At 43.9% G+C, this 11,002-nt stretch overlaps 1 protein-coding gene across 1 annotated transcript; it reads left to right on the top strand.

Annotated features, from left to right (window-relative positions):
* The first annotated feature begins 266 nt into the window (after positions 1-266).
* LOC147197089 (uncharacterized) lies at positions 267-6,500 on the top strand. Its single transcript, XM_086125742.1, has 4 exons — positions 267-293; positions 1,160-1,297; positions 4,136-4,324; positions 4,638-6,500. The coding sequence occupies exons 1-4, from the start codon at positions 267-269 to the stop codon at positions 4,869-4,871; spliced, it is 588 nt and encodes a 195-aa protein (XP_085981868.1). The 3' UTR covers positions 4,872-6,500.
* The last annotated feature ends 4,502 nt before the right edge of the window (positions 6,501-11,002 follow it).

Below are 11,002 nucleotides of genomic sequence, written 5' to 3'. Positions count from 1 at the left end.
TTAGAAATTAAAAAAAAAAAGAAAATTTTACCACATTCAAATTAGGCCTAAGATGATGACAAAAACTGATGGTACATTTTGTTCTTCGCTCTTATTTGACTTACAGTATATAATATCCGACTTTTGTGTGTATATGCATAAAGGCATGTCATGGACCCCCAACCCAGCAGACCGCCCAATAGGAGCCCACACCAAATAAGAGCACCGCCCGACTCCGCATTTATCATAGGAAAAATTTTGCTACAGTACGTAGTGATCTCCCACACATGACCAGCAGTAAGATGTGTCTGCAGGCTGGTCATGTGGAAAAGTTCCGAACATTTCTCATACCAATTCCTGCAATTCAATAGGTCGGATATGGAAGCACCTCCTTTGGGCGGAAGCAATCCGATTGGTCATGTGGCATAGTGCCCGCCTATTTTCTCACAGTGGTGTACCTCTCCATTGGTCAATAAGCTTGCCCGTCATGACACACTTCGGGAGGGCGTGTGCACTTGTTCTCCCACTCTCTTCGCGATTGGTCTACGGGCTGTCACTACGTCACGAGCCTACCAGCTGATCGGGCAGAGAAGCCGGTTTGAAGAGATGAGTTGGACGGAGGGAGAGACCGGGGAGGGAAGTCCCGAGGAGCAGCGAGGGAGCACGGGGTGTGACCGGTCAACAGGATACTCTGCTTTAGCCTCGCTCTCTCTTTAAAAAAAATAAATACATGTATAAATATTCTATATGCGTCTATCGTGTACAAACGTCACTGCTCAGTGGTCGACACGCAGTGTGAGCCGCGGAGAACTTGTGAGGTCTCAGCCTCGTCGAACGCTCCGGAGAAATTCACTGAGAGAGTTTAAGGTGTGGCTTTCAGGCGTCTGCGTTGGATAAGCTTAGGAAACCAAATGTTGATCGTGGGAGCCTGGCCGGCCAGGGTTGGGCACTCCCCTTCTGGTCTTCAAGCCGAGGCGTTTAGACGCGTTCGATCATTTTATTCAACATCTTACATAACCAAACGTCTTGCCCACCTTGAACGTTGCGCTTCTTGTCGACCTGAAACGCGCGTGGTAGCCTTAATAAATAGCACACAGAGAGGTGGCTTGATGCTTTTGAATGCTCTTCTGGGCTTCAACAAGGCCTCTCGAATGTAACGGACGTGGCAACTTTACAGTAGACGGCCGCCACAGGCCAACTGGGCGTGGGGTGGAACCGGCCCGAACAGTCCGAATCGTCCTCCCATTTGAGCTGCGCATATTCGCTGTCAGAATCGTGCTCCCAAGTGGCGCAGTGGAATCGGTGGATTAACCTCAAAGTAAGTGTGAAAATCCCTTTTGAAAACTTTTAAGTGAGATATAGCGATTTCATGGCTGTCTGACGTCTTTTGTCGCCATGTATGACTCGAGTAAACATACCCGGTAGTCAATGTGTCGGGGTCGTCGTCTACATTTCATGTGTGTTATTGGGTCTAAATAAGTGCTGGATGTCCCTGAAGAATCGTCTGGGTGGAGGATGAAGCTGAAGCCTCAAGAGTTGCCTCTGAAGCAGTTGTCATCGAAGTGAAAGGTGACACGGTACAGCTTGATCGCAATTCAGTGCACAGGCAGATTGGCACGGTATAGTCTAATTAAGATAAGATTTTAGTCAAGTAAGGAAGATTGAGTGAATTCTTCAAGGCCCCACCCTTTGCAGCTCAACATGGATGTGGAGAGTTGCCCCTCCTCCACCTCCTCAGAGTCATTTATTTCCCCTTTCAAGCTTGCCTTTTGCCCCCCCCCCCCAACCTCATATGTCCAGGTACCCATTTTATACACACTTGTCAAAGACCGTTTTGAATTTGAGCCACAAGATCAGGACCTACTTCAGGAGTCTACAAGGTGATGGATGAAAGGTGAGGCTGTGATTGATGAATCTGTGGATTATTTTGCCGTTGTACCGGTAATGATTTTTCCAAGTGCCGAACAATTACGTCATTTCCATATTTCCTTTTATTTTTTTTGTGCGTCATCAAATGCTATTGTGCATGCCAGTGCTGATCAACCTGTTGCAGGGTGAGTTATGCAATGACCTCTGCCCTCCATTAGTGGCTGCAATTATGTGATCCTATTGGCTCTGATTTTCAAGGCAGACATAATAATGGGTTAACTTTCTGTTTAAGCCATGGGTGTCTTTTCCCACCTGCACTCAGCATGCCGGCCCTTAAATGGTGCTGACCTTGTCATCAAATAACCTTCACTGATAAATTGATCTCTTCCATTCAACTGTTAATGCCATCTAAAAGTAAATGCCTGCAGGGTACATGACGCTCTTGCCATCGCCCATCACTAACTAAACCGCGAATGGCCTTTCTCTGTCACCACTTGTTGACTGTGAAAATACAATTTTAAATGGTGCCGTTGCGCAATTTGGATCAATGCAGAGTATTGTGGCAGACATTTTTGAGGACTATTAGCGTTAATACTGTTCCAATCTCAGCAGTTGCGTTCTGTGTGGGAGGTTCAGTGTTGCAACTAGCGTCGCACAAAAGGTTGGACTCGGGTTACGGTGACACATTTTCAGTGGGAGAGTGCTGCAAAATTGGAATCTCAGTCATAGTTTGTGGAGAATTAAGTGTGTAATTCTTAACCATCCATTTGCATGGTTGCAGTGTATTCCGTAATCTTACTGTAACGCTCCCACCCCGCCTTCCTATCTTACCAACTAGTTTACATGCTAGCTGTTTCGTGTCCATAATTGTTATTTAGCCGCAGTACATTGCTGATACCGATTCATGCATTTGTGGTTGTTCATTGATGTGTTATCTGCATGGCCGGATGTGATTAATACCGTCGTCCAGTAGTGACGTCCAGTGAGCCACTCCCTAGACACGCACGCATTCTCACTCAAAGGGCATACTACATTGGAATTATGTTCTATGCATATTAATTTAAATGGTAAATCCTCCCGCCTTAGTAGGAATTATTTGTGTAAGTCTGATGATTCATCATTCTATGTACTGTATCCATGTGTATTGGTCTGCAAATTGGAAAGGATTGAGTCAGACCATTGGCCTTAACCCATCCAAATTGGCCACAGTGAGATTTGGAACCGAATTTTCCACCGTCAGCATTGCTGACATTTAACACAACCAATAAACATAAAAGTGTGTCGTTTGCTGAGTCATTCGTTCTTTTCCAAATGGAGCCCGTGAGTGACAAGCCCCATGGAGCGATTTGGTGTACGTAAGCACGATTTAAGGTTGACTGTTATCGACATAGCACCAGACCTGTGGTGGAAAATGCGGTAGCTGCAGTGAGGTTGCATATTTGGGATAGCCACGCCCCAACAGCGCTATCAGATGATCAGAGCTGCTAGCTTGGATTTGCTTTAAATGCTTTGGACTGGATTTCAAATCGCGGAAGAGAGCTTGTGCCCATGGCAATTTGTGGTTTAACTGTTGCATATTGCACTGCAAAATGGAAGGCATCGGACCACTTGTTGAGACTTAACCAAGCAAATGTGGGAGAAAAGCCCTTCGTGCCCTGTAGCCCTGCCATTTTTTTTACATTCTGGTGCTTCATTATTCGTGACCTGGCAAATGTATAACTGCATGTTGGGTACCTCTCCTACCATTCCAGCTGTCCCACAAATTTGACTTTAGGCTGAGCCTGCTACAGCTGCGTTCTTATCGGTGAAACATTCCACTCTCCCATTCCGTCTCTGTGTTTTAAACAGAAAGGGAAGTGTGTGATAATGACGCATTCGCAATATCAAAGGTGCTCCTGTTTGCTGGCCCAATGAAAATGTTTTGATCAGTTATGATTTGTCTACAAGCAAATGAATTGTTGGTGCTTTGCATGCATTTGTCATGCGCTGGCTTAAACGGACGCTTTATTGCAAGTAAAAGACATCTTTATTTTTTTCAAATGGTTTACAGTTTTTGGACAGTGTTAATTATATTCAAATGAGTGACAGTGTTAGAATTTTTAGCAGGTCAGAATTATGCTCAAATGGTAGTTTCATCCTCTCCAGCTTGAAGGACTGGGTTATGTTGGATCCACCGTTCATATTCCCGTTAGCGCCTACGGGTAATCTTGGGGTGTAGCCAGCCCTGCATTTGTTCTTTTATAGCCCCTAACATAAACTTTACCATTCTGCTCTTTTGTGCTTTCAGAGAGGAGCCTGCTTTCCGCTGCCTAACGCCTTCAGCAGAATGCCCACACTGCAGAGAAATTCCAGCCTGGCCTTTTGGAAGTCGGTGGGAATCGTCCTGGGACCGCGTTACTCGAGTGAGCAGGACCACATCTATCATACAGCAATCAAACGTCCATGCATCACCAGTCAAAGCCACGTCAAGCCAATAGTGAGTTTCCACTCTTGCAGGGTTCCAATGATTAATCAAACATGGCTGCCTTTGATTTGTGTGTATTTTGAGTGTCAGGATTTACTGAATTAATGGCATCCAGGTTTTGTTTGACCTAAATCACAAATGGAGGCACACGCACGCATCCAGGCGCGCACACACACCTTTTTAGACACGGACAGGGATACTTCTTCAGCCAGAGTAAGCGCCACTTTCCGCCTATACACTTAGAGATCTAAATAAACCAACATGGTTGGCTCAGTTCGGGATGTAACGTATGGCTCTTAATTTATGAGGCTTTAGTAAGATTTAGTCTCCTGCTGGCATCGTATGCGATATCTATAAAGATTATTTTAGGCTGCAGCACACACCGCTTTGGATTGGTGTGTGCGCAGAGCCAGAGGAGAGGAGCAGTGGGCCTCTCGGCAGACGGGCTGGAATGCGGACCATATGTAGCAGGCATCCCAAGAATGTAACTTGGCCTTGCTCAACTGACCAACCTAAAGATGCACAGAGCCAAGGCGCGGCGAGGAGAAGAGAAAGTTAGAAGATAATGTCAAGAAAGGGGATTGCGTTCTTATTGGGAGTGTCAGGACGGCAAGGCCTAGCGGAACAAAAATGTTGACAAAAGGAAAAATAGCGCATTGCGATCGGGACAAATGCTCACAATCAAAATCCTACTCAGCCCGGATAGTGCCTTGTGTACAAATGTACAATCAAATTAGATGATATGCAAAGAGCGTGGGCATGCATGCGTCATTACACGCCTTGACGAAGTGATTAGTGGTTAATTCAAACTGCTTGTCTCGCCCCTTTATTGCTCTTGTGTTCCCAGAGATGTCTTAATCACTTTGGGACAGGAAATTCATGAGTTGTTTGCAAAGATTCATCTTGGTCACGAGGTTATTAACCAGTGAGTGTTGTGTATTACTGAAGTTGGCCCGTTCATGACTAAAATGTAATTGCAATTTCCATCTCGACAACTGTGCGCATCGTGTTCGTCTGATACTTTGTTCAAGCGTCGAGCACCACTCTTCGGTCATCAGTACACTTGTCCTTTTTGCCATGATCACCGAGAAAACGCAAAAACACACTTTTGTCGAGTTCGGCGTTCTCATGTGATGTCACGGATGAGTCCGCTCTTGGGCCACACCCACACATTTCAGTTGAGCTCCATGTTGTGCGACATTAAACTTCCGTTGTTTGCGCTAATTTAGTTTTAAAAGAATACATGAGCACAAATGTTTCCCACGTTCTTTCAAAAACAACTGACCTGTGAAATAGGCTTCCTGAAGAACAATACTCAAGAGGATTTATTCAACAGGCTTTAGCTGACGGCTGGCTGTGTAATGTTTGTAGGCTACTATAGGTTCGTCAATGTCAATGCAGTGGCTGTTTGGGAACTGTAGGGCAGGTCCCAATTTATTTTTATTTTTTTTTCAGCCAGCCCACAACCTCAGGGTGAATGTTGTTCTCATCTCCGTTAGCTTAGCGCATCATGCTCGCAGGCCATCTGGGTACAGCTGCATCCAGCACGACATGAAACACACACACACACATACTAGTAGAAGCGATGCCATTTTTTTTTTTCATCCAGCATACCCGATGATAGTCCTTCCACATGCATGCATACCTTCAGTATTCTGGAGTGTGGTGAGACTGGCATAAAATGGCATCTGACCTCTATTCAGCATTAATTTCCTTTTTTTTCTTGACATTTATCTGTTGGAGGTCAACTGTCATCAGCTTATCATTTTATCGCGGCGTGCAGTCTGTAATCCTTTTTAGTTCAATGAGAAATTCAGTTCATAAACTCAATCAGCAAAATGAGCACCTGCGCCCTGTGGTGGGTTGACTGGTTTTCGCACTCTTTGGGTTTTTTTTTTTAGGTTTTTTTTTTATAGGTGGCAGGAAAAAATGTGGTCACTACATTCAGATGTTGGGTTCTATCTGTAAGATGCTGTTCATTTGGGAGGGAGTACGTTGAGTGTTAAATTTGGGCATTCATATGGGCATCTATGGTCATTCATGTGAGTCATAGTTTCAGGACTGTCTTTTTTTTTTTTTTTTTTTTGGTGTTTGTTTTCGTGTATTTATGTTTGACTTGCCTGTTATAGTTAATCACAGCCCGGTCTTCAGCAATAGGACGTTTCCTCTTGAAGAGAAGGGTGAAACGTTTGCGGCAAACAGCAAACGTGACACTTGGCTTTTGGCGAGCCTCATGCAAATGTTTGAAATATAACTCTCGTGACAATATGACTGAGGGGGAAGGGTGAAACTGAGCAGATTTACCCAGCATGGGCAGCTCTTATTCCCTCGCCCGGGCCGGGCCGACATTTCCTGTCTTTCGGCTAATAACTGGACTGCTGCTCTCGGAGGAGGAGGGGGGATGGTGACCCAGGAAATTATGTATACAGACACAAGAGGATGGACTCACGGTGACACAAACATACATAAAATGAAACAATGTAGTCTTTGACACACTTCTACTTAATGGCCGGAACGCAGCCAGTAGATGCAGGAAACTCACAAATCTGAATTCTCTCTGGTCACATCCTGTCTTCGAAGTCTCAGCTCGATGCCTTTTTAAAGCTTCCTCTCTCACTTCACGCTACGTGTAGATAAAATGTATCCTTCACACGAGATTGCAGCAGATGCAGACACATTCACACCCAGACGCCTTGTCATGAGGCATCCGAGCCTCAGAGCAGCATGACCGCCATGTTGTCTCATTTCTCATTCGGTGTCCTCACCGAGCCACAAAGCAGCCTGCCTTGTGATGCGCGCACATACGCACATGCCCGTCTCACTCTTCCAAGGCATTCCTGGCTCCAGATGCGCGGCATTAAGACTGAAAGGGTCATTTCCACTTTCCCACCTGCTGACTTCCTGCCAGCTTGCGTCATCACTTCCTAAAGCAAATTCCATCCTGCACTTGACGGAAAGAAAAATTCACCCCAAAAAAGTGTCTCCAACATCTTGCCGGTTAAGCATGAAATACGTATTTTCAGTTAGGTATTGTGGTCCAGTTTTTTGAGAGGTGCTTCTTTGGACCGTCAGCCAAACTGCAGATTATTTTGACCTTAATGTACTCGAACCATTTACAGCAGTTGTACACAAGTGACACTGGTCTCATAAACAGCATCAATCTATTCCATAATCTTGCACCCCTAAATACTGAATAGGTACGGGCTCGGCCCACAAGCTACCCAACTAGCTTTTAGCTCTCTTGTCAAATTAACTTTAGCTGTGGATGACGCTCATCCACAAAAGCGTACATCTATGTTATATTTATTGTATATTATCAGAATATCATTACCGGAGCACTACCCTCTAAGTTTATCTGATCGTTGTTATTTCATGTTAGCTGGGTAACCTTTCGCTAGCTTACGCTGGCTCTCATACCGGGATCTCTCTTATGTTGTTTCAGTGATTCACACAAAGGGAACAAAGCAATGTCACAAGCACTTTGAAGTTATTTTGTTTTCATCTTTCACATAGCATTTTGGAGATGGACAGACTACGTCGGAGTATCGCAACTTGCTGTTCAAGTGCAGAGGCAGAATAGGGCGCAACTCGGAGGCTGTCGCAAGCCACCCAAAGAACGGTAAACCGAACACGACATTATTTGCTTCAAATTAACACCCTAAGTAAAAAAGTATCGGCTATGTTCAATATGATACGTGTCATATAGTAGCTGCATTACATTACTTGACTTTTTACACCTGTAATCTCTTTAGATGCTGCTCGTTCCACATGGAATAAAAACAAATTGCACAAGTGCCGCTGTAATAGATGTACAACTGTGTCAAAATCACTGTATTTAGTTTGTGTTTGTCAGGAGCGAAGTAGTAGAATGAACATACGATAATGCGCTTGCTGATACTCAGAGCTGAAGTTTAATAGTAAATTTGTGTGTGCTTTAACCTCGATAGTTGTGAAGTCTGCTTTTCTCCGGATTTTAATAGTATGAATATATCCTTCAGGCCAGCCTGTGAATCATTAAGAATTGCGTATTATTGAAATGCACTTAAGAAAAACAAATATTTTAGCCATTATAGATTTAAATTGAGCTGCCGATTAATCGGTAACCTGTATTTGATCTGATTTGAATGTGAATGCAATTTGTTAGAGGCAGGCCTCACGGGACTTGAGACTCCAAATTGGTTGCATTCAATACACAGTCCGCATTTTTTTAATCATTCTTGGAATTTCAAAATGATTGGCATCAGAAATAACCAAAATGAAACTCCAGCAATCAGGTTCTTGGTCCAGCTCTCGCCCATCATACAATTTGGTGATTCAATTTAGTGAACTTCACGTAATATTGGAACAAACAAAATAAAACAAACATAACTAAAATGTGTGTTTTTGTTGATGTTGGGGTCTGCTTTGGAAGAAAAATTCTGCCTGCTTCACGTACGGTATCCTCAAAATCTTCGTAGCTTGACAACTCGTGTTGAGTTTGGGTCATCACTTGAGTCACAAAGAAAGCCATGCCGAGTTCGTCCCTTGAAAGTCAATGGTCTGAGGTCGTTTGAAATCCATTTTTTTTGTCACTTTACCACATTTGGGGGGAGTGGAGGGGGGGGGGCAAATTCCAAATTGTGCCATGCTTTCGTCTTGTGACTATTGAGGTAGAATTATACCAATGGGGGACGTGCGACGCTAGATTCATACAATTGCATCTGGATTCCAATGACAAAGTTCAGTGAACAAGTTGAAAAGGTTGAATATCGCCGTTCTGACTGCACTTTGTGTGCAATGGCTTTCATGAGTGAAAACACATTTCATAAGAAGTCAAAGACCACAGGAAGCATTTTCATAGGTGGAGCTCTGGGATGGCATATTTTTGGAATGATTCACAGCGCTTCCCATTCTTTTTGCTCGCGTCATTCTGTGCGCAGCCGTCTTAGCCACGCAATTAAGATAAGATAAGATAACGTTTATTAGTCTCGCAATGGAGAAATTCCCAATTCACAGCAGCAAAGTTATGAAAGGAAGAAGTAGAACAACAAAATATACTGGCAGCGTTTAGATCTAATCCTCCACTGAATGGCCGAGCACTTTTTAGTCATACCTCAGTAATGAGATTATACGAAGCGAGTTGATTACTGCAAAATACTTTGTCTCGCCAAGTTAGATTATATTAGTTCCAAATTGGGGTGTTTCCCTTCCAAACCCTCAAATGGTTTTGCATGTGGTTATATTGATAGTAAGTAAACAAAAGATAGCTGCCCGTAGTTGTGCTCCGAGTCATCGGGACTGTGTAATCAATGACTCTTGGTACACTGTGTTCCCCACCGTGGGACGGCCTCAGAGTAAGTGTGTGTTGTCTGCGTGCTTCACATATCATGAGTGCAAAGAAATAATAGGGGTGGAAATGACTCTTAACAAGCAGCAGCTCTGTCACAACAAGCTGTTAAAGATGCCTGAGGCGTTACTTCTTCATTTCTGTGCTCAATGGGAAAACGGAGCCTTTTGGATCCGTTTGCACATTTTTATGTATGTATTTATTTATTTATTTCAAACGTTAGCGCCGTTTTGTTTGATGTAAAACGCTCACGTGGGGATGCAGCTGCTGCGTTCTCGGTGACTTAATTGCATATTGTGGCAGGCTATAAGTGATGAATCCTAAAAATAATTGGGCAATTATAAATGATCACATCATCAAGTTGGTTCCTATGGGGACATCAGTCATTTGTCTTTCCTACCTGTGCCATATTAGCTGATGATGTAAAAAAATCTCCTCTCCTGGAAACCGTGTGTGCAGCAGCACATTTTCTTACAAACGGCTTCTTTTATTGCACATGGACATTTCAGCACTTCTGATCTGTGAATCCTTGTCATCGCTTTCCTTTGTCCTTTGTAAGATCTGTTTTTCCTCAATCACGCAAGATCCCATTTTAATAACGTCACACCAGAGGAAAGTTGTCTCCTCAGGGTTAACAATGGCTAGTGGACACAAACAGAACCAAGCAGATGCCTTTGGCTACCAATGTGTCACATGGCTCAGTTTTGAAGAATCTTGAACAACTAACCTGGGGGTCTTTTCCAAATGATACTTTTTTTTTCTTTTTCTTTTTTTTTTTTTTAACCAAAGTCAGAGTACTGGAACAGTGAAAAGGTGTAAGTTTCCTTAGAGCTTTCCACTGTCGTGCAGAGCTGCATGGGGTTTGTTGCTTTTTCAAGGGTTAGCGGGTTCAAGGGCTGTGTGCTAGTTTGCCCGAAGGCCCGTCCTTGAAGTGAGAGAGAATTTGCTGCTGGTGGAAGTCTTTTCAGATTGACTGACTACGATTGTTGAACCTCGGCCAGCTGACTGGTGGCCAGGCAAGACAAATCCGGGGCTCCTCACGACTATTGTACAGTGGCCAGCTGAAAGTTGTGCATCACATAAAAGCGATTCATTTGCTTCCAATTTGAAGCCCGGCACTCTTAAGCGTTCATAATGCTTGATATGTTTACGACTCTTCATGAAACAGAAGCCTTTCAGTGTCCTACCCGTAAGCAAGAGGCTGTAACCAGTGGCCAAACGAGCAATTTTCCGGATTGTCGTCCATGTTTTTCCTCAGGTGAACATTTCAAAGAGTTGCTCATTGGCTGACCTACAGCAGTTCTTCACTGGCAAGCTTTATGTGCTTCTGTACCAACTAAAGCTGCCAGCTGAAGAACTGTTGT

Source organism: Hippocampus guttulatus, chromosome 12 (assembly GCF_054856545.1).
Source record: "Hippocampus guttulatus isolate MCC_2025c chromosome 12, RoL_Hgut_1.0, whole genome shotgun sequence".
NCBI classification, from domain to species: Eukaryota; Metazoa; Chordata; class Actinopteri; order Syngnathiformes; family Syngnathidae; genus Hippocampus; species Hippocampus guttulatus.
The sequence above is the reverse complement of the archived record's forward strand: the minus strand, read 5'-3'. Positions and strand labels throughout refer to the sequence as shown.

Excerpts from the sequence above, each read along its gene's own strand:
- LOC147197089 (XM_086125742.1), top strand. The coding sequence starts at position 267 with ATGACCAGCAGTAAGATGTGTCTGCAG. Across the intron at positions 294-1,159 it reads GCAGTAAGATGTGTCTGCAG|ACGGCCGCCACAGGCCAACT; the intron begins GCTGGTCATGTG and ends ACTTTACAGTAG. Across the intron at positions 4,325-4,637 it reads AAAGCCACGTCAAGCCAATA|TCTCCTGCTGGCATCGTATG; the intron begins GTGAGTTTCCAC and ends AGTAAGATTTAG.